At 30.7% G+C, this 21232-nt stretch overlaps 4 protein-coding genes across 4 annotated transcripts in view; 3 read left to right on the top strand and 1 right to left on the bottom strand.

The window, feature by feature from the left end:
* LOC108750961 (odorant receptor Or2-like) overlaps window positions 1-2160 on the top strand; it is a 2533-nt gene extending 373 nt beyond the window's left edge. Inside the window, exons 2-6 of the mRNA XM_018490843.1 lie at window positions 243-496; window positions 877-1352; window positions 1514-1618; window positions 1872-2027; window positions 2107-2160. Of these exons, the coding sequence (XP_018346345.1) occupies window positions 243-496; window positions 877-1352; window positions 1514-1618; window positions 1872-2027; window positions 2107-2160 (1045 nt within the window). The remainder of the gene's footprint in view (window positions 1-242; window positions 497-876; window positions 1353-1513; window positions 1619-1871; window positions 2028-2106) is intronic.
* A 1590-nt stretch (window positions 2161-3750) lies between these two features.
* LOC108751000 (odorant receptor 82a-like) lies at window positions 3751-5421 on the top strand. The gene is made up of 5 exons (XM_018490920.1): window positions 3751-3806; window positions 4112-4535; window positions 4693-4797; window positions 5030-5185; window positions 5368-5421. The coding sequence occupies exons 1-5, from the start codon at window positions 3751-3753 to the stop codon at window positions 5419-5421; spliced, it is 795 nt and encodes a 264-aa protein (XP_018346422.1).
* Window positions 5422-9841: 4420 nt separating this feature from the next.
* On the top strand, window positions 9842-12252 carry LOC108751010 (odorant receptor 82a-like). The gene is made up of 4 exons (XM_018490931.1): window positions 9842-9925; window positions 9987-10091; window positions 11683-11838; window positions 12156-12252. The coding sequence occupies exons 1-4, from the start codon at window positions 9866-9868 to the stop codon at window positions 12207-12209; spliced, it is 375 nt and encodes a 124-aa protein (XP_018346433.1). The 5' UTR covers window positions 9842-9865; the 3' UTR covers window positions 12210-12252.
* Window positions 12253-12564: 312 nt separating this feature from the next.
* Window positions 12565-16022, bottom strand: LOC108750987 (adenosine deaminase CECR1-like). The gene is made up of 4 exons (XM_018490895.1): window positions 15629-16022; window positions 14233-14824; window positions 13680-14000; window positions 12565-13043 (listed from the first exon to the last, which is right to left on the bottom strand). Exons 1-4 carry the CDS (start codon window positions 15882-15884, stop codon window positions 12659-12661), a joined length of 1554 nt encoding a protein of 517 aa, XP_018346397.1. The 5' UTR covers window positions 15885-16022; the 3' UTR covers window positions 12565-12658.
* Window positions 16023-21232: the final 5210 nt, after the last annotated feature.

The following is a 21232-nucleotide window of genomic DNA, read 5'->3' on the forward strand; positions in this document are numbered from 1 at the left end:
CATAGAAAATCCGTTTCCATTTAAGTTTTGTTTATTTATTTATTAAATTTGTTGTTAATTTATGTTTCATCAATTTATTTTTTAATCTTCTAAGATTTTAATTTTAAATTTTGTTTTAATTAAAGAAGTGTTTCACGATCAGACATTATTAGATATTTCTATTTAATCAGCTGCAACTAAAATTGTTAAGATTTTAAGACATAAAATGACATATGATTTTAAGACAACTAAAATTTTGACAGATACGCCATTGTTATTTTAATATATGAATTTACGATATCAGAAGTAATTGAGCTTGTAAGAACGCACGATGATATCGAAGGTATAACTGAAGGACTTTTCTTAGCGTTAACTTATGTAGCTTTATGCTTTAAATATGGGAACTTCTTAGTTCGACAAAACGAGGTGTCCATATTGTTAGACTGTTTTCGAAGAGAAACGTGTCAGCCAAGGAATTCCGAAGAAAGAATGATTCTTATTAAGTACGATCGCAAAGGTATTTAGTAATTCTCGTTCTAATAAAATTATTGCGAATAATGAATTTCAATATTTCTTTAAAGCTAAAGTTATTTATAATATATTTTACTATAGTAATGCAATTATATTAAGATTTGGATAGATAATAACAAACATCGATAAATCTTTATAAAAAAATATACCAAAGTTAATTAAATTTAAAATTAATATTGTTTAACATTAATATTATATCAGAATGTAACTTTTATTTTGAACTCTTTATTATAACTCTTACTAACTTTATATTTGATACTCTCATCTCTCTCATTCTACGATATATTTTTAGTCTGAGAATATATATAATATTTAAAGATATATAAACTTAAAAATATACGTTTTTAATATTTATGTTTACCGTAGCTAAATGGTGTGTCAGGACTTTCATGAGTATATCTCAAGCAACTTGCATAGCTCTTATACTCGCTCCCATCATTGGACCCCAAAATACTGACAGGCCTTTGCCATTCAAGACATATCTACCATACTCGATATCTGGTTTATATCCATATTTAGCGACCTACCTTCAGCACGTAGGCGCAATATTTTATGGGGTATTACTCAATGTCTCGTTTGACTCCCTCGTCTACGGTTTTACCCTTCACGTCTGTGGACAAATCGAGCTGCTGTGTTATCGTCTGTCCAAAATTTACAAGGATCACCCGAAGCAGTACCAAATCGATACGGACAAAGGCACGATAATCAGCGAGTGCGTGAGACATCAGTTATACGTACACGAGATCGTGCGCAGGATACAATCGTTGTTTGTGTGGACTGTGACGATTTTATTCATTTTCAGCATGGTGACTCTGTGCACCAGTATTTTCCAAATGTCCAAGGTCGCGTAAACTGAAATCCCTACAATGATCTTTACGATTAATTCCTTACAATTCAGCAGATAAAAAAATCGTCGATAAAAAAGCGTCACTACTACTGAATACCTAATTCACAATGCGTATTGCGATATTTCACGAACATACTGAATTAATTTTTCTTGCAGAAGAAACTTCTTAGCGTCGGATTTTTGTCATTGACTTTGTACCTCGGCTGTATGCTGTTTCAAGTGTTCTTTTATTGCTGGTATGGAAACGAGCTGCAATTAAAGGTAATTATAAATGACAAGTAATAAAATAAATTAAAGCCGATTTTAACTTTTAATTTATGACGGAATCTTGGATGATATGCATAAAATATAATATGAATTATATATGTTCATAAACTCATACAACATGTTCTAGTCTTGTAATATTTATTTATAATGTTAAATTATAAAATTACTTATAATTATAAAATAATAGATTATTTTAAATTAACTTACTATAAACGGTAAAAATGTCTTTTGTCGTGTGTATGTGTAGAGCAAAGGCATTGGCGACGCTATTTATTCGAGCAATTGGACGATAGCCACAATGCGAGACCGTAGAAGTCTGTTGTTTGTAATGGCCACTAGTCAAAAGGGATTGAAGCTATCTTACTACGGGATTTTCAATTTAGCTCTCGACACTTTCACTTGGGTAAATACGACGATGATTCATTTTGTATAGCCTCTAATGGCAGTAACAAAATAATAGTCAACAATCCTTGCCTTTGCAGATTTTAAAAACGTCTTATTCTACTTTTAACGTCTTACAACAGACGTCGATGTGATTAGACTGAAATTATAAAAAGAATTACAGATTGTATAAAATTACGTATTTTCTTACAATCGTGTATTTTAGATATGTATACACATGAAAGCCCTTTAAAATAGAATCGTCTCTAAACTATTCATTATTTTTTAATAAACTATTTCATACAAAACAATATTTTACATGTGTTAAAATATGTAGATATGTGGTTTTTTTTTATTATTTTTTATATAACAGTATTACTAGAGCAGTTAATTAGTATATAAAAAGTGCTCTTAGTATATAAAAAAAAGAAATCCACAAGGATACGACTCAAAGGTGTGTTAAGAATTAATAATGTAAATTTAATTTCATTTTTTAGATTTTTTAGGCTTAATCAGTTTTTTAATCTTTTGCAATAAATATCAAATTAATAGACACATCGTGCGTATTACAAAAAATTAAAATCTATATAAAAGTATAATTCTATATTTTATTATGGCATAAAGATATAATATCATACTAAAGTTGAAAAAAATTCAACTTTATATTAAGTTTTTTAATAATTATTTATTTCACTGAAAAGAATAAGATATACACATGTATTACAGTAATTAAATTATCGTTAATCAGTTTTAATCGATTTACAATTATATAATCGGGCACAATTTATGAAAACTTTTTACCTTTTTCACTTTCAGGCTGGGTATCAGTTACATAGCACTAGTCTATATCTTTCACCAGTTTATTGCTACTTTCTGTACCTATATTTTCCCGCAGATATTTAATATTGCACAACAGAAGAGCTGCTCAACAAATTCTTATTTTACGAGACACGCAATGGTCTTACGTTATATATATAAAAACATGTTATATAAAAACAGTTTTTTCTCTTCGGTGAATGAAACATATGCGATGTTGGAAAAGGGCTCTGATAACAGACCAAGGCGATTCGATCGAATTAAAATTTAACGTGCGTTTGACAATGTTGTACTGCATTACTAATGCAGCTCGTATTGACGGAATGTTGTCGGAAATTTTATTATGTGATATAGAGAGAAAAGCGAATTCATACAATATTAAAAGGACAAAGAAAATTTCACGACGACTGAAACGGAACAAGAATAAGGTCGGCAATTACGTGAGAATAATACGTGTATGACGATATGGACATTCTACCAGTAAACTTTAAGGCTCTACGTTTTTGTGGCGCATGGAAAGAACGGGAGGACAATAATATATGCATTGGTTTTTTGCGCCTTTGTTACAGGTATGTCATACATACAGTTGTACTAAAATATATAATAAAAATAATACGTATGTGTATAAAGCATTTTCTGCATCGGTTTGTGAATTTTGTTATGCCAATGAGACTTTCCTTCTCCTCGTTAATTTATTCATTGGTTATTTAAAGCGGTGGATATCTGTATAGGTATGCGATTTTTCTCTTGATATATGAATTTACGGTACTCGATGTAATAGAGGTAATTCGCACGCGCGACCACATTCAAGAGTTGACCGAAGGACTCTTCATGGGATTGACTTTCTTAACACTGTGTGTTAAGTACGCGAATTTTTTGTTACGAGGGAACGAGCTGTCGGATTTATTAAATTGCCTACGCGTAAAAATATGCCAGCCAAGAAATTCCATAGAAAAGCTAATAATAGAAGAGCACAGCCGCAGAGGTATTGGAATAATTCGCAGATACATACACATATGTATGAACATTGCTTTATATAAACATTACATATTACAAAATATAAATATATATCAAAGATTAGTAATGATCAAGTTAATCAAGAGTAAATAATCATCTATTTAAATGTTTTAAATTATTTCTTGTTAACGGCATTAGCTATTAAGTTTTTTTATACGATAAATACCCTTGAATTGATTAATTGCTTAATAGTTATTGAATTATGTTAATAATTAATTAAATATATAATATAAATTAAATGTTATAAATTAAATATAACTTTAACAATAGTAGTGAACGTAAAATTTTATTAAATCAAATGTTTCTAACAGCTAAGTGGAGTACTATGTCGTTCTTGATGATATCGTACGTGACCGGGTTAGGCTTTATTATCACCCCGGCTTTAGGATTACTCAAGGGAGGCGAGCGCGTGCTGCCTTTGAAGACATATATTCCATATTCCGTATCAAATCTACTTCCATATTTAGTTACGTATCTGCAGCAATTTTTGGCGGTATTCTACGCAATAATGCTTAACGTTAACTTCGACTGTCTCGTTTATGGTTTTACGATTCAAGCCTGCGCACAAATCGATCTGATGTGCTCCCGCTTGACAGATAGTTTAAAGAATATTGGCGATATTTCTTCCGAACGAAAGCTGGAAACAAACGCCTTGATCGTGGAATGTGTCAAACATCATTTGCTCGTGAGCAGTCTGGTAAAGAAAATACGAGAATTGTTCATATGGACAGTAATGATATTCTTCTTCTTCAGTCTGCTTATCGTATGCACCAGTATCTTCCTAATATCAAAGGTATCGCTAAAAAGACGTTTTATGTATCTTCAACGGTGCGACGTACATTTATTTCTTGCAGAAGAAACTACTCAGCTTTGAATTTCTTTCAATGTTCCTGTATCTGAGCGGTATGCTGCTTCAACTGTTTTATTACTGTTGGTACGGAAACGAGCTTGAGTTGAAGGTAAATAAGTAAGAAGGTAACGTTGAAAATGATATGTGTATGTAAAAACCTATAGCATTTTTAAAGAAATAGATAAGAAATAAAAAGTTTGAGAAGAGTATTATATATATAGTTCGAAGAAACAGTTAGCGATAATTGTTTATCCGGCTGTAGAAATAATTAATATCTCCGTACGAAAAAATATTATATGATTTTATGGTCATTTAATGCTTTGCAAATTTTTTTTTCGTAGAGTAAAGGCATTGCGACTACTATTTATTCCTGCAACTGGACCATGGCGACACCGCGAGAACGCAGATCACTGATGTTAATTATGATAAGCAGTCAAAAAGGAATAATGTTTTCCTATCACGGAGTATTTGCATTATCTCTTAATACTTTTGCTTGGGTAAGTAAAGTATGTAGGTATGTATATTACGTGTACTGTGAGATTTATACAGTATAATAATTATTGCAGCAATTATCTGCACAATTATCAGATAAGACAGAAACGTAATTGCGCAGATTATCATAAATAAATATAGATATCTCTTAGACATTTTGCAGTGATGTAATATCTTATTTCTGTAGATTTGCAGGACTTCTTACTCAGCGTACAATCTCTTGCAAGGAGCATCAAATTAATCAATTGTTGGATTATATAAAAAAAAAAAATATTTATTTTGCTGTGCAGTTCGTATTGTTCAAAATATTACATATGGCGTAATATTTTTTTAAAGAATCTAAGATTTCAAAGAATATATTATAATAACAAGGTTTTCACGCGATCATTGAATAAAAAAATGTGATGAGATAGTGAAGCATGTATATAGAATTTTAATAAAAATGTTAGTTGGTTAAATGCAATTCTATAAAATTGACATACATTTTGAGTGTATTTTCACTAAAAACATAAAAAAATTCAAGAATGTTCTAAATTAGATTAAAAAGAACATGATTTATTATTCTATTTTCGGATAATATGATACTTTTCTGTTATTCTTTTAAAAATATAATTTTATTTTTATTAATAACACGAGAAGGGACTTTTACTCGTATTAATAACACGAGAAAGCACTTTGCTCGTCTTCTATGATTGTATTTCCGATCCGTCATCATTTAACTAAATAGTTGGACTACTTTGGTACAAAGACGTCTATTTGATTTGCCATTTGCACAGTGCTTTCCTCTTTTCTCGTCTGCTGCTAGGTCAGCAAATTCATCGCCAGTTGCTTGAGAGACATCTGACAATCTGAATTGACGTTCATCATTTCCATAAAAGCCTCATAAAAGTTATAGATTAATTTCTTAAGTCTCAGAATCTGGTTAATCATATGAGATTACCATCACTAGTCATTCTAATTCGAATAAATTGACTGCAAGATGAATCTGCATATCCTTTATTGAGAATATTAAGAATCTTTATTTTAGATCGCATATGTGAGAACACAATCAATACTAGAAATTGAAAATGCTTATTACGGTCGAAGCTGAATCTTCATTGCTTTAAATAATTAAATCTTGAATTACTAATATATACTATATATGTGCTTGCATATATACCATATTATAATCTTTTCAAATTACGCGCCGAATTGTTTTTCCGAACTATAAACGGAATTAAACTATTCTAGTAATCGCGAATTAAATTGACTATTATTTTTTAGAATTTGATTTGAGACAGGACAAATATCTACCACGATATTTAATTGTGCGAATTTTCATAGAAGTGGATATTTTGTTATCACGATTGTTGTTTGAAATTAATTTGCTGTATCAATTTTTAGATTGGAATATTCTAAATAAATGTTTTGTTTTATGGAGCCACAATTTTACAAAACTTTGTAATAAAAATTTAATTAAGGCGAAACAATTTACATAATTTTGAATAAATAAATTGTTTTTTGAATCTCTTAATTATTTTTTATTAATGTATTCTAATTTAGATCTCTTAATTTTTTTATCAGCGTATTTGCTTTATTTATTCATGCCAGATGCATTTGATATTAAATAAGTTTTTAGATGTATTGATTGGTTTTAAATTGTTGCCATTGTTAGAATTATGTAAAGGAGAATAGAATTTATCCACAAAATCATACATTCTCTGTTTTTTCTGAAAACATTTCCATATAATATATAATGATGTATTTGCAACAAATTGCAGCACTGTTTTATACAATAACGTTTAACATTTCCTTTGACGAATTCTATTTCGCAAATTAAATTGTTCTATCTATTGCTGATTAAAAAAATATTAGGCCAAATTATGTAAATACGAATGTATAATTTTTGGTATTCACTTTTGACGAGTACACAAGGATAAAATGCAAATAATATTTATTTTAATGATTAAACATTGTAAAAGAGCAAGTTTTTGAGGTTTATTGTGACAGCTAAAAAGGATTTACTTTTATCACTATGGAAAGTTTTTGGAATATTTGCGTTATCTTTAATATATGGGTGTAAAGATGAGAACAAATATATTTACACAGTTTGTCGTAAAGCTAGCTTATAAAATATAAAAATGATTTCAACATTACAAAACATGTCGAATTTATTGTCGCCGCAGCAATTTAAATATACATATTGATATTAAGAATTAAATTGATTCAAACTGATTAATTAATTGATATAAAAAAAAGATTATGTAAAATATTTGATATTATAATAATGTAAATATATTTTTGTTTTCTCTAAAATTTTTAGTCTTAATCAGTTTTTAATCTTCTGTAGCAAATTTTGATTAAAATACATCACGTATATTGTAAAAAGTTAAAATGTGTTTTTTATATTCTATATTTTATATAAGATAAGAGATGCAAGATGTAATAGTACTTTTTGAAAAAATCCAACTTTATACCACATTTTTATATAACTACTTTTTACACTAAAAAGTATAAGATGCAAAGTCCTAAACAGTCAAACTGGATTTTTGGTGCTAAAATGATTTTATGAATTTATATGTTATATTTTCAATCCTGCAAACTGCGCGTCAAAATTAAATTTCAGTTCTCAAACTGAATCTTAACAGATGTTTTAATCAACGAGAACAGTTTGTAAAAACTTCTTACCTTCTCTACTTTCAGACTATGCAGTTTGTCATTTATGTAGCGCTAGTCTATACCTTTCGCCGGTCTATTATTATTTTCTATGCCTTTGTTTTCCTATGGATATTTAATATTGCATAGCAGAAGAGTTATTCAACAAATTCTTATTTTGCAAGACATGCAATAATCTTATATTAAAAGCATACTATGTAAAAACGATTTATATTCTTCAATGAACGAAACATATGCGATATTGAAGAAAGGCTCCGATGAGAGAAATGACTCGATCATATTAAAATTTAACGTGCGGTTGATAACATTGTTGGCATTATTAATGCAGCTCATAATGATAGAACATCATTGGAAATTTTATCCGATAAAAGAAGAGAATCAAACTTATACAATATTAAAAGACGAAGAAATTTTGTGACTGAAACGGGACAAGAATAAAGTCTCGACAATTACGCGAAAATAATATGACGATATGGACATTCTACCAATAAACTTTAAAGCTCTGCGTTTTTGCGGCGCATGGAAAGAGCGCAAAGATGACAACATATGCGTCAGGTTTTTACGCTTTTGTTACAGGTACGTCATACACGAAGCAATTATATTAAAATTAATATATCATATGGTGTGATATTTTATATGATATAATTAATATATCATATAAAAATTATGTGTGATATACAAAATGTTTCTTGCATCGGTTTGTAAATTTTGCTTGAAATTTTGCTTTTTCTCTTCCTCGTCAGTTTATTCATCAATTATTTAAAACTGTGGATATCTGCAGGTACACAATTTTTCTCTTGATATATGAGTTTACGATATTCGATGTGATAGAGGTGATTCGCACGCGCGATCACGTTCAAGAGTTGACCGAAGGGCTTTTTCTGGGACTGACTTTCTTAACACTGTGCGTGAAGTACGCGAATTTTTTGCTGCGAGAGAGTGAACTGTCGGATTTGTTGGATTCCCTGCGTGTAAAAATGTGCCAGCCTAGGAATTCCATGGAAAAGTTGATAATAGAACATCACAGTCGTAGAGGTACCCGAGTAATTCACAGATACATATGTTGTATGCATATTGCTTTACGTAAATATTTCGTATCATGATATATGTATTAACCATTAATGACAATTAAAAGTGATAGTAAATAATCACCTGTTTAAATATTATTCAGTTAATTAAATGTTATTGTAATTTTAGCAAATGTGGTAAATGTGATAAATATAGAATTCTGTTAAAATATTGTGTTTTAGTTTTAAAAAATTAAAATTCTATTTGCATATTTTTGCAATCCAATACATTTAATACTTGACATTATATGAAAAAGAGAAAAGCTAAAACACAATGTTTTAACAGAATTCTATATTTATCACATTTTTTCACATTTACCACATCTGCTAAAATTACATAACATTTAATTAACTGAATGGTATTTAAACAGGTGATTATTTACTGTCACTTTTAATTGTCATTAATGATTAAAATTAGTTGTGAGTCAATAATGTACACGCGTTCTTAATTTCTTCCTAATCGTCATAGAGAAACAAAAGATAGAAGATTAATTAAATATTAGCTTCAATTGGTGTTTACTGCAAATCAAATATTTAACAGCTAAATGGAGCAGCATACTGTTCATGATGATATCATATATGACTGGATTTGGCTTCATGATCACGCCAGCTCTAGGATTACTCAAGGGGGGCGAGCGCGTCTTGCCGTTGAAGACATACATCCCATATTCCGTGTCAAATTTTCTTCTATATTTAGCTACGTATCTGCAGCAATTTTTGACCCTATTCTACGCAATAATGCTTAATGTTACCTTCGACTGTCTCGTTTATGGCTTCACAATTCAAGTCTGTGCGCAAATCGAGCTGATGTGCTGCCGATTGACAGACAGTTTCAAGAACTTCGGTCATATTTCTTCCGGACAAAATCGAGAAACAAGTGCATCGATTGTGGAATGTGTCAAACATCATTTGCTCGTGAGCAATCTGGTAAAGAAAATACGAGAATTGTTCATATGGACAGTAATGATATTCTTCTTCTTCAGTCTGCTCATTGTGTGTACTAGTATCTTTCTAATATCAAAGGTATTGCAAGAATCACGTTTTACGTATTTTCAACAATATAACGTACATTTAATTCTTGCAGAAGAAACTATTCAGCTTTGAGTTTCTTTCAATGTTCCTGTATCTGAGTGGCATGCTGCTTCAACTGTTTTATTACTGTTGGTACGGAAACGAGCTTGAGTTAAAGGTATATAAGCGCGCGTATCGTTGTAAATGGTATATGAAAACTTAGCCTTTTTGAAGATGCATTTACAATAGAAAGTTTGGAAAGTTTTAAATCTAATCTACAATGTGTTCACTGCTTCCCGTTATTAGCTTTTTATCACTTTTTATTTATTGCCTTTTTGCTTCTTATCCTATTTTTTCTTTCACTGAAGATAAAAGTTGACCAGCTTCGAAAGAGATAAGAAATACGTAACAAGAAGCATTATTGATAAAACAATTGTAAAGAAGGATAAAGCTAAAAGGTAAAAAGCAAGAAATAAAAAATAAAGATTCAGAAACGTGCTAAAAGAATTGGCTATTCGCGTGCAAAGCAATTTTGCTACTTCAGAAGTAGGGGAAGCCCGGGCAAAATGGACGCTCTGGATAAAGCAAATACTTTTTATTTTCACTTATCTATCCGAGATTGTGCTATGAGTCTCTAGCAGTTGAAGAAATGATCGATCAGTGACGCCATGAAAGTACGAAACGACATATGATTGCGACATATGATTTGTTTGTATTTAATAGACATAAAAAATTGATTGTTTTCTTACAATTTTTCCTTAGGTACGTAGCTTAATTATTATCTGTAATTGGCACTTGGTGCTTCAACTTATTTTAAACTTTCCAAATTCGCGCCAGGTAGGCAAAGCAAATGATCCATCCTCTTTTCTCGGCATATGATTATAATGAAAATATTGGGAATACGGAGGGACAGACAATCTTTCGAGTGTACGAAAGGCACGTGTTTGTTTATCTTTATCTCATTTTTATTTATTTTTTGCCACACTGTAGTATGATGATTTGTTTATGACTGATCCAGTGCAGTCATTGTACCAAATAGGCCCATGAAGGCTGCACTACATATAGAGAAGCTTTGATAGCTACTTTTATGATGATTGCCAAGATTGATTTTAATTTTTTAATTTTCATTGTTCGAGGGATCCATTCGCTTTGCCCAAGGAGATCGGGCAAAGTGGATGATTTCTCTTTCTTTATGTTTTAACTAAAACGACACATATTAATGTTCAAGATTTTTAATTTTTTTAAATTTTATTTTAAAGTTAAGTCCTTTAAGAGATTTATGAGAATAAAAATGGTTTTTGATCTCAATTTTAATTGTGTCATTTTTTTCTTCTCAACCTTAACATGCTGCGCTGCCCGGGCTTCCCCTATACATATATTTGTATCTATAGATCAACTAAAACAATAAATAAGAACGAAGACAATAAAAAAATTGTGTAGACATATGTCAGAAATAAAGGAAGACAATTTTTATGAAGACGCAGCCAATATTCAGGAAACAATTTCATCGCATTTGTACTATATTCACAAGTATAATTCATTAAATCTTAACTTCAGCTGTCTCTATGAATTTGGCCACGAACGTGTTATGCACGCGTTAATGCTCGCTAAGCATGTCTCTGCGAAAAGCATATTGTAAATAAAATTATGATTCAATAAAAAAACAGCTTACGATTGTTCGAACATTATCTCATAATGAATAGAGTTAATATCTTCACGTGAACAAATATAAGATCGATTGGCTAATGTTTTGAGACTTTTCTTCGCAGAGTAAAGACATTGCGACAGCTGTTTATTCCTGCGACTGGACAATGGTGACACCGCGAGAACGCAGGTCGCTGATGCTGATTATGATAAGCAGTCAAAAAGGAATAATGTTCTCTTATCATGGGATATTTGCGTTATCTCTTAATACTTTTACTTGGGTAAGTAAATGAAAGTAAGTGAAACATATATTTTATGTATATTATAGGTGTATATTATGCGTTCTACTTGATGCTCGCAACGCTGGAATTACTTCATTCATATTGTTTATCAAATGTTAAACAAGAACAAAATAATTCTTGTGAGCATTGTGAACGCCGAGTACACTAAGTGTATTGCGAGATTTATGAGATACAAAAATGATTGCGACAATTATTTTTATTTTGAGTTAAGATAGAAGCCAATTTCATAAATTAACATAAATGTAAATAAATATCTTTTAAACATTTCACAGTGATGCAATATCTTATTTCCGTAGATTTGCAGGACTTCTTACTCGGCTTACAACCTCCTGCAGCAAGCATCAAACTGATCAACTATCTCATTAAATATGTAATGAAAAAATAATATTTATTTTGCTCTGCATTTTTTACATTTTTTTGTACAAAACATGACAGTGCGATATTTTTTCCATCTACTATTATCTATAATAATAGGCTTTTTTCTCAATAAGCATAGTCTACATTTAACACACATTATAAACATTTCCACGCAATGCATCGTTAAGATACATTGTTAAAAAATATGATGAGGTACATAACAATTTATATGTAAAATTCTTAGATAAGAATTCTAGATAACAATTCCATAATGTTAATACACAATTTTAATATTCCACTTAAAATATTGTTTCTAAATATTCTGACATATTACCCAATTATACGGCACCTGTTGTTTTGTTGAAAATATTCTTTTATTTTTGTTTATATCAATATTAAAAAAAGAGGCATTTTTCACATCTGTTGCTTCGATTCGTCGTCATCAGGCTGATTTTGCCTGTTTAGACACAAAGGCGTCCCACTTCACTTGCCATTGGTTCAACGCTTCCTTTTTCTCTTGATCGTTCATGCTGCTATAGATCAGCGAATTCATTGCCAATTGCTTGAGACTTCTGAGATCTGAATCAGCACTCATAATACCCATAAAGGCTTCGTAAAAGTCATAGGTCAGTCCCTTGGCACCCCAGAATCCGGGATCATCGTTGGAGACTACCACTGGCGAACCTTTTGCGAACAAACTAGCCGCAGGGTGATTCCGCATGTCCTCAACAAGACCAAGAACCTGGTTTGAGATAGGACAGACCTCTACCGCTATATTTAACTGCTGCGCTAACTTCCATAGGAGCGGGTGCTTTGTTAACGCGTATCTGTATAGAGAAATATATCGTTGATGTTTAAAACCAATTTGCTATATTAATTAGGCTGGAATATTTTAAATAAATGTTTGATATATCATAACACATTTTACATTTTATTATAATTTTGTAATAAAAATTTATATATACAGGGTGTTTCAGAAATAGTTGGTTGTTTCAAAAACTTTAAGAGCATATTCCACTCATTGTAAGGATGAAAAAAAGTCATATAAACATGAGTTCGGAAATGCTTCCTTTCCAAGTTATGAATATTTTTTTATCTTATACTTATACCTATATTTTATTTTATATTTGTATCTATTTTTTATTTTATACTTGTATCTACATTTTTATTATAGAAATTGCTGGAAATGATTTCCTTCGTATTATCGCTGCGTGTGAAAAAATACAAAATACTCTGAGAATTTTTGACCGTCTTCGACAATCCATGCGACATCGATGCGAAGCATGCATCGATACGGAAGGAAATCATTTCCATATACACACCTATAGATAAGGTAAAGCATTTCAAAATAATTCTAAATAAGTAAATTGTTATCTGTATTTGACTTCTTAAATTTATCTTTATTAGTGTTTCAGTTGGGATCTTTTAATTTTTACTTTTTTTTAAGTGTTTGCTTTATTTACCCATGGCCAATGCGTTTGGTGTTGAGCAAGACAGCGTCGAAGAGATTCAAATCGGTAGATTCTCCGTTCCAGTTGGTCTCGCCGGAGTGGAAAAAGAATGGAATGCTTGGATCAATGCTTTTCAATTTGTCTGCAAATTCGGTGAGGGGTTTCCCTTTATCTTCCTGGCCGACCAAGTCGAAGCCAGCTATAAAATCTGGTAAGTGTTGCTTCAACAGCGCCAATGTTTTCAGATACCAGTCGAATTTTTTCTGATCAACAGCACGATTTGGCGCGTATATAATTTTGGCACCGATGAAATCGGGATGATCCTTCATAAACCTGTCGCATCCATTATTATGTTACCTCATTCGCATTATTTCTCGGCGCAGCCGCCGAATATTGGAATAACTAATAAAACGAATAACTTCTCCCAAGAAACTTCTTGAGATTGTTAGTTTCAAAATAGGAAAAATTGTTGTGATATCATATTTGATTACTACATTTATGTATTATTTGTCATGCTTATCTGAAATTACAGAAATAAGATAATTTAAAAAAGGAAGCATCTTGCCTGTCAACGACGTTTTTCAGGAGTTGTGCTTTTTCCAACGCTCCGTATGACTTGCCGTCATAACTATCGTACAATGTCGATAATGTCGCTCGTATTTCCGCGTACATCACGTTGTCCTCGTAAAGTTCCTGGAGATTGCGATAAATGAGATCCTCGTAGACCGGTCGATGTGATAAGTAATCTAAGGAGCCAAAAAGGCTATTGAACTTCTCCCATGCCTTGTCGACGCTATTGTAAACGATACTCGGATTTTTCGTAATCATGGTCATGGATTGTTTGATCTTTTCATTAACATTTTTGGCCCGAGCCGGATTTTTCCGTACATTGCTCAGTAATTCCCAGTGACAATCGTTGTTAGGTTCCTTAAAAAATTTAAGATTCACAGAGCCGTTCTTATCGCACACGTATAGGTTCTTGCGATAAGTCAAATTGTTGAACCGGTAGTCGAACGAAGCCATGGCGGATTCGTGAGCGTGGAGGACAGCACCTTTAGGCATATCGCGCAGAATCTTGAATACTTCAGACTTCTCAATCTTCGATATCACTTCCATAAAGTTAAACGATGGCAAAAAGGTATTACCGGTTATAAAACCTGCAGAAATATGAGAATTCCAGTATTGTAAACCAAACAAGAAAAATATTGGAATTATGCAAGATCGCAAACTTTGAAGTCCTCGTTAATATTAATTTTTTCACTACGCTTCTATAAGCCAAGTTTTAGTTTGATTTTCTTTTAATGGACGTTTTCCATAATAAAAGACATAATTAACATTACAATACAGAGACTTTTATTCTTATCTAACATTAGCAAACAATACGAGTGTAATGGTTTAATGTGTCATACTTTATCAACTGTGCTTTTGTCAAAAAACGTTCAATATGTAAAATATTCTTTTTTGGTAAACATTATGTCAATCACTGAGCATTACACTCGACAAATTATTTGTCATATCCGTCGTAAAAGTGGACATTGTTACGTTCACACAGTAGTTCACGGTTTGTGCATAATCGTTGATAACACGCAGCTGACTCTCAACATAATTTAAAGAATCAAATTATTGAAGATAATATAAGTATGCTGTAACATAGAATTTCCTTAAAAGAAGAATTTTAGATATATAAGCCATGATTCGTTTTATGAAAGAATTAATGTGTGTGCGATGAAGATGATGTTATACATATATACATTAAATAAAAATTCTTTTGAATTCTGATTGCAAAATTTATTCCAGAATGACGTTTACGGATTCCATTTGAAAAAAAGAATCTAAAATAATTTATAAATATTAATCTTTTCTTTGAATTTATTTAATCGCGGACAAGATAAACGCGGTGGTCAGTCGCGAACTGATCCCGTTCGAGCGCGAACTAATGATTGTAAGTGAAAGGATCGAACCGTTGTAGATTTCTCGACTTTTTGCCTTCATTAGAACATCATTGGCCTTGGCTTCGATGGGACTAAGTTCCAGATTACCGCCCAGGGACTCTTGTTTTTCAGTCAACAATAGTTTTCGCCGTATTTGCCAATACGGTTCATGTTGCCAGAATTTTTGCACGTGCTGTTGTGTCGATGATGTGACATCATTGGGGTACCCAAAAGTCGCCTGACCACAAATCAAGATCGTCAAAATGTATAAGAATGTCCTAGCCATGATCGTGGTTTCTGTCGCGAATTATCGTCGTTATAAAATCTTGACTTAGCAGCCACGAAACCACAGCGCCAGGAAAGTTATGCGTGATTCTGTGTGATTGTGTGATCGTCACGGCTGCTCGATCTTTACTGAATGACTCTTACGTAGGAACCATCATTGTACATAGAAGGAGGAACCTGACCGAAAAATTTATTGGTACTCATTGACCACTTGCGTTGTTGACGATCAACGCCACATATGTTCATTAATCATTTATATAAACCAATCCAAATAATTCAAACGTTGTGACAGAAGTTCAAATGCGCGATCCCACATATGCGACTTGCGCATCGGTTTAATATTTCAATGTAAATTCATGTAAATTTATTCAAGTTGTAATTAATAAAATTTCATGCTACGACTGACATATTTAACACGGTGACATTGTATAAAGAGGTACAGGCTTCATGCAGCATAGATATTATTAAAGGTAAGAAAGATTGCCTACTTTTCATCGATTGATTGAAATTATTTTTCTCAGGCGCGACGGCGAAGAAATTTAAAATTGGCAATGAAGAATGCATTCCAGGTCAGTTGAACATCTGTCTATAAAAGCAATAAATATGGTTAATGTATATGCCAACTATGTATACATTCGCTAAGTATTGACCTACATTCAATATGAATAATTATTATATAATTATTATATAATTGTATATAATTGTTATGTGCATACATATTTACTAATGCTGGCGAACGTTAGCCATATCATATTTGGAGGTGTTTTAATAATAAATATCGTTTTAATAATAAAGGTCGTAAGCATTCTTCACCATTACTTCATTTTTTTCAATACACATTAATCAGACTTTATTCTCTCATTCTTTTAAGGTTGTTCCATCTTCAATAAACTATGTAGTAATTTACCTACTAGATAAACCAAAGAGTAAAAGCATGAAAGAATAAGAGAGTAAGACTTCAGCTGAAGTTTACCAAAAGGTGGAACAATCCACTTATAGAACAAAAAAAAACATTATGAATGATCAGATATATACTTTCTTTTTAAATTTTCCATATTTCTCATTAATAAAACTATAAAAAATGTGTAAATATATTTTATAATATATAAAAATTATTCTATAAGAGATAAATTCTAAAACAATACTAGATTAATCGCGATCAATACTAGATTACTATCGTAAAGAAAGATGTTGTTTCTCCAAAAATGTTTATCTCACCGTGATGAAAAAATAAGAATATAATTCCTAGTCAGGTATACATGGTATCGGATAATAAATTATCATAATGATCCTAAAGCAAATATAAGCCATATACCGATGATAAGATAGAAGATGTTAATATAAAGCAATATAAAATACGTAATAAAGTGAAATTAATTAAAAATATAAATAAATATTTAATTAAATGCGAATATTCAAAGACATAGAGCATGGATTCTATGCCATTCTATGTGTATAAAATTGATTGACAAAAATGAAAGAAGTAGAACGCGAAGACGTCTACTCTACCAGTCTACCTCTTTATGCTTTTTCTCTCTCATTTTTTATCATATTTCATATACTATTTAGGCCACGTTCCATTTAACGTTCATAACGCTTGTGAAATCATTCCATCCTTGTTGTTTATCAAATGTTAAACAAAGATAAACGATGCTCGCGAGCGTTGCGAGCGTTATGTGGAACGCAGCCTTAGATACGAATGGTGTAAGTCCATACTTTATGTCTTTGATAATACTGTTAATATAATATATACAAATGACAAGCAATGCATTTATAATCGAATCATCATTTAGTCGTTTAATAATATAATAAATTAAATATGTGATTTTATATGATTGTAAATTTTAAGCAATTAATTATAATCCCTTTTTATAAAAAATCCTTTTTAAAAGAAAGATAAATATACGCCAAATACATAAATAAATATCGAATATTACAATCTACTTAAAATAAACAATGTTTATTTTCTCAATAAATAATTTAAATAATTATCCAAAAATTGACTGTTACAAAACGGATATAAAATAAATGCAAGAAGACCTTAAAAAACTTATTTGTAAAAAAAATTTAATAGATTAATTCTTAGACAGATAAAATAGACTAAAAGTAATTAAAGTAATCAATTGAATATTATATACTTAAGGAACACACTCAATAAGTTCAAGAGAAAGTTAAAATGGCGTACTTTGACGTCAAAATGATGATTTTTACAAAGTTTAACTGCTTATTGACTTTAAGCATCAAAATAAAGTCACTTTGATATCATTTTGATTTTTTGTTGACTTTTATGTGTTCTTTGAATAATAAAGAAAAAAACTTGATGCACTCGGGTCGTATCAATGCATTATCTGTTAATATATTATCAACACAGCAATGTCGTTAATGTAGAAAAAGTTTGTTATAGTATTCATTATCATTAAAAATATTCATTTCTGTCTAGTTTATCAAAGTAATAATATGAAAAATTAATTTACTGATTGACATAATTTGAATACGCTTGCTCTACAAAAAAACATTGCTTATGATGTATTTCAACAATTTGATAAATTAGATGCTTCAATGTATATATTAATTATATCAGTTAGTAAATCAATTTTTCATTCTTATAATAAACTAGACAGAAATGAATATCAAAAAAATATTCTGCCGATAAGCGGGAAATTCTTCTTAGCACTTCCGCAAAAAACTTACATAAATCAGGCGCGTATATTTATAATACGTATTTATTTTTAAAAATAAGGAGACATGAGTTATGATCAAAAATAAATTCCTCTACAGAAAATTCTATATTATAATAACTCCAATAGCCTTTTGAAATAAGAGGATATACAAAATACTAGCGACATGCTTATTTGTTAGAAGAAATTTGTTATTTACGCTATGTCTTATATTAAGAGACTTTATTTCATTATCAACAGCTGTCTGTTTGAGAAATTCTGGTCTTTAACATAAAATCTCCATGCGTATATCAAGCAAGTTATTTTTATATGATTCCAAATAGCCAAGTCTGCAGAAACATATTTTAAGCAAAGTATGCTACCAATTTCTGATGACAGAAAGGCAACAAGTTTCACAGAATCTGTAATATTTGATGATGTCGGCAAACTGTTGCCAGAAATATGTCAATAGACAAAAGTGTCTACTGACATGTTAATGTCAGCAGATTAACGGTTAATATCGAGCAAGATTTGCATCTTGCTTGGTTTCTGCTGGCAACCTGCTATCTCATTAGATGTGAACGATTTCTATCGAAAAAAACAGAAGTAGAATGCGATCGCAGTTGATATTGATTTGCTAACATTTCTGGTTGAATCTGCCGACGTTCTGTTATAACATTTTGCTTACTGGGATACTTTCGCACTATTTCCGTAAATAGCACAAATTCTTTTTGCTACTTCACCCAAAAAATCGCATAGAATAAGCAATACTTCGCACAAATTTTATTATAACATTTACGTTGAAGCATCATCTTCCAAAAAATATGCAAAACTCATAAATTTGATATAAAACTTGACATATTTATACGAGCTGCAATAAACAGTCTCTCTCCGGTCGCAATGAACAGCATGTACCGCGTATAATACTATTTCGAAATAACTGCTAACGAAAAGATAATTATTGAATCTAGAAATGAGAGCGAGAAGAAATAGACGAGGGAGAGGAGAGGAAAGAGAGAGAAGAAGAGAGACAGAAATGCTGAGCATTAATCCGGGACATAATTAAATGTGACATAAACCCGAAATGAAAAATTCACCATTGGCCATCTTTTAAAAATCTCTATGAACTTTCGAACAATCTAATAAATAAGTAAATACACTAACTTTTTTCATATTTTTCAAACACATTTGTAAATAGACTGCGGATATTTATGTAAAATACTTAACTGAATATTTTGCATAAAATGCATATTTTGCTTAAATTAATAACTCTTTAACGAACAACGATCGACTGCTAAAACTGTCCGATGATTAATATTCAGTATTTTTAATTTAAGTATTTTGCATAAATATCCGCAGTCTATTTACAAATGTGTTTGAAAAATATGAAAAAAGTTAGTGTATTTACTTATTTATTAGATTGTTCGAAAAGTTCATAGAGATTTTTAAAAGATGACCAATGGTGAATATTTACAAACTACATGTCAAAGCATACTCGGCGTTACTAGAATTTCTATTTCAGCACTTTCTTCCAAGAAATTTCAAATTGTATAAAAGAAGAGTTACGAATTACTCATTGCATCGGCTCGTAATGTTCAGTAAATCGCGACTTTTGTGTATTCTGGAATTCGTAAAGAAAAAGTATCTCATTATGTACAATATACACGGCATTATAGGCACGCCTTTAAAATAGTGTTTCTATGCCGTGTTTAATTCAATTTGCTTAGTATATCCTTGAATACATGCTAATAAATGTAATTATAAATGTAAAAGGGAAATAATAATAAGGAAAACTCATTCTATGTCACACTTTATATCACACAACATTTATATTGCGTCATTGTACAAAATAATCCACATTCGTGTACGTAACTTAACGAGATTTATCTTTGCGTATCTAGCATCTCGAATGAGGAGCATTCGAGTTAGTATATTCATAATTATCTTCCATCTGAATGTCGTATACAAAATACAAATAACATAAAGAGATATCCTTATGTGATACTTAAAAAAGTAATGGCCTCAGATCAAACTTGGTCTTTGAACGTTTGTTTAAAAATATCGTCTTATAAACAAAATATTGTAATCTTAAAAAATGCAACAGATTGTTGCTTGTGTTGCGCAAGTGCACATAGGTAGTTTAAAAATGCTCTCATGAAATGTAAATTGTAATTAGAAAATTGATTGAATTCTTCATTATAATTATATATAATAGTTAATAAAGATAATTAATATATATAATGTACATATATATAATTATTGAATTATATTAATCAATTTTTCTGATTATGTCAGTCTTTTTGTCGAAATTAAAATCAAAATGCGATGATATATAGCTGCGCTCATTTATTTAAAAGCATTCGTTTTCGTAAATACTTTGTATTTATGTAATTTTAATATCTGTTTAATATTGTTATGTTACGCATTAAAAATTTTTGATAAAAAAAGATATGACTTTTCGTGGAATTCAATTTAATAACGTCTGTAACTGCGCACTGATGATTACGATATTTGATAAGAATCGCATACGATAATTGATATTAAATGGTAGGATGAAATAATACTTTTTCTTGTAAGCTCAATAAAATCATCCTATGCGCTTCGAATTAAGTCTTGCGATCAGCAAATAGATCTTTTTTCTATTCTCTTACATTCTAGAATTCGTATACAGATATACATATATATGTAAGAT

This window comes from Trachymyrmex septentrionalis, unplaced genomic scaffold (genome assembly GCF_001594115.1).
Source record: "Trachymyrmex septentrionalis isolate Tsep2-gDNA-1 unplaced genomic scaffold, Tsep1.0 scaffold40, whole genome shotgun sequence".
Lineage (NCBI taxonomy): Eukaryota > Metazoa > Arthropoda > Insecta > Hymenoptera > Formicidae > Trachymyrmex > Trachymyrmex septentrionalis.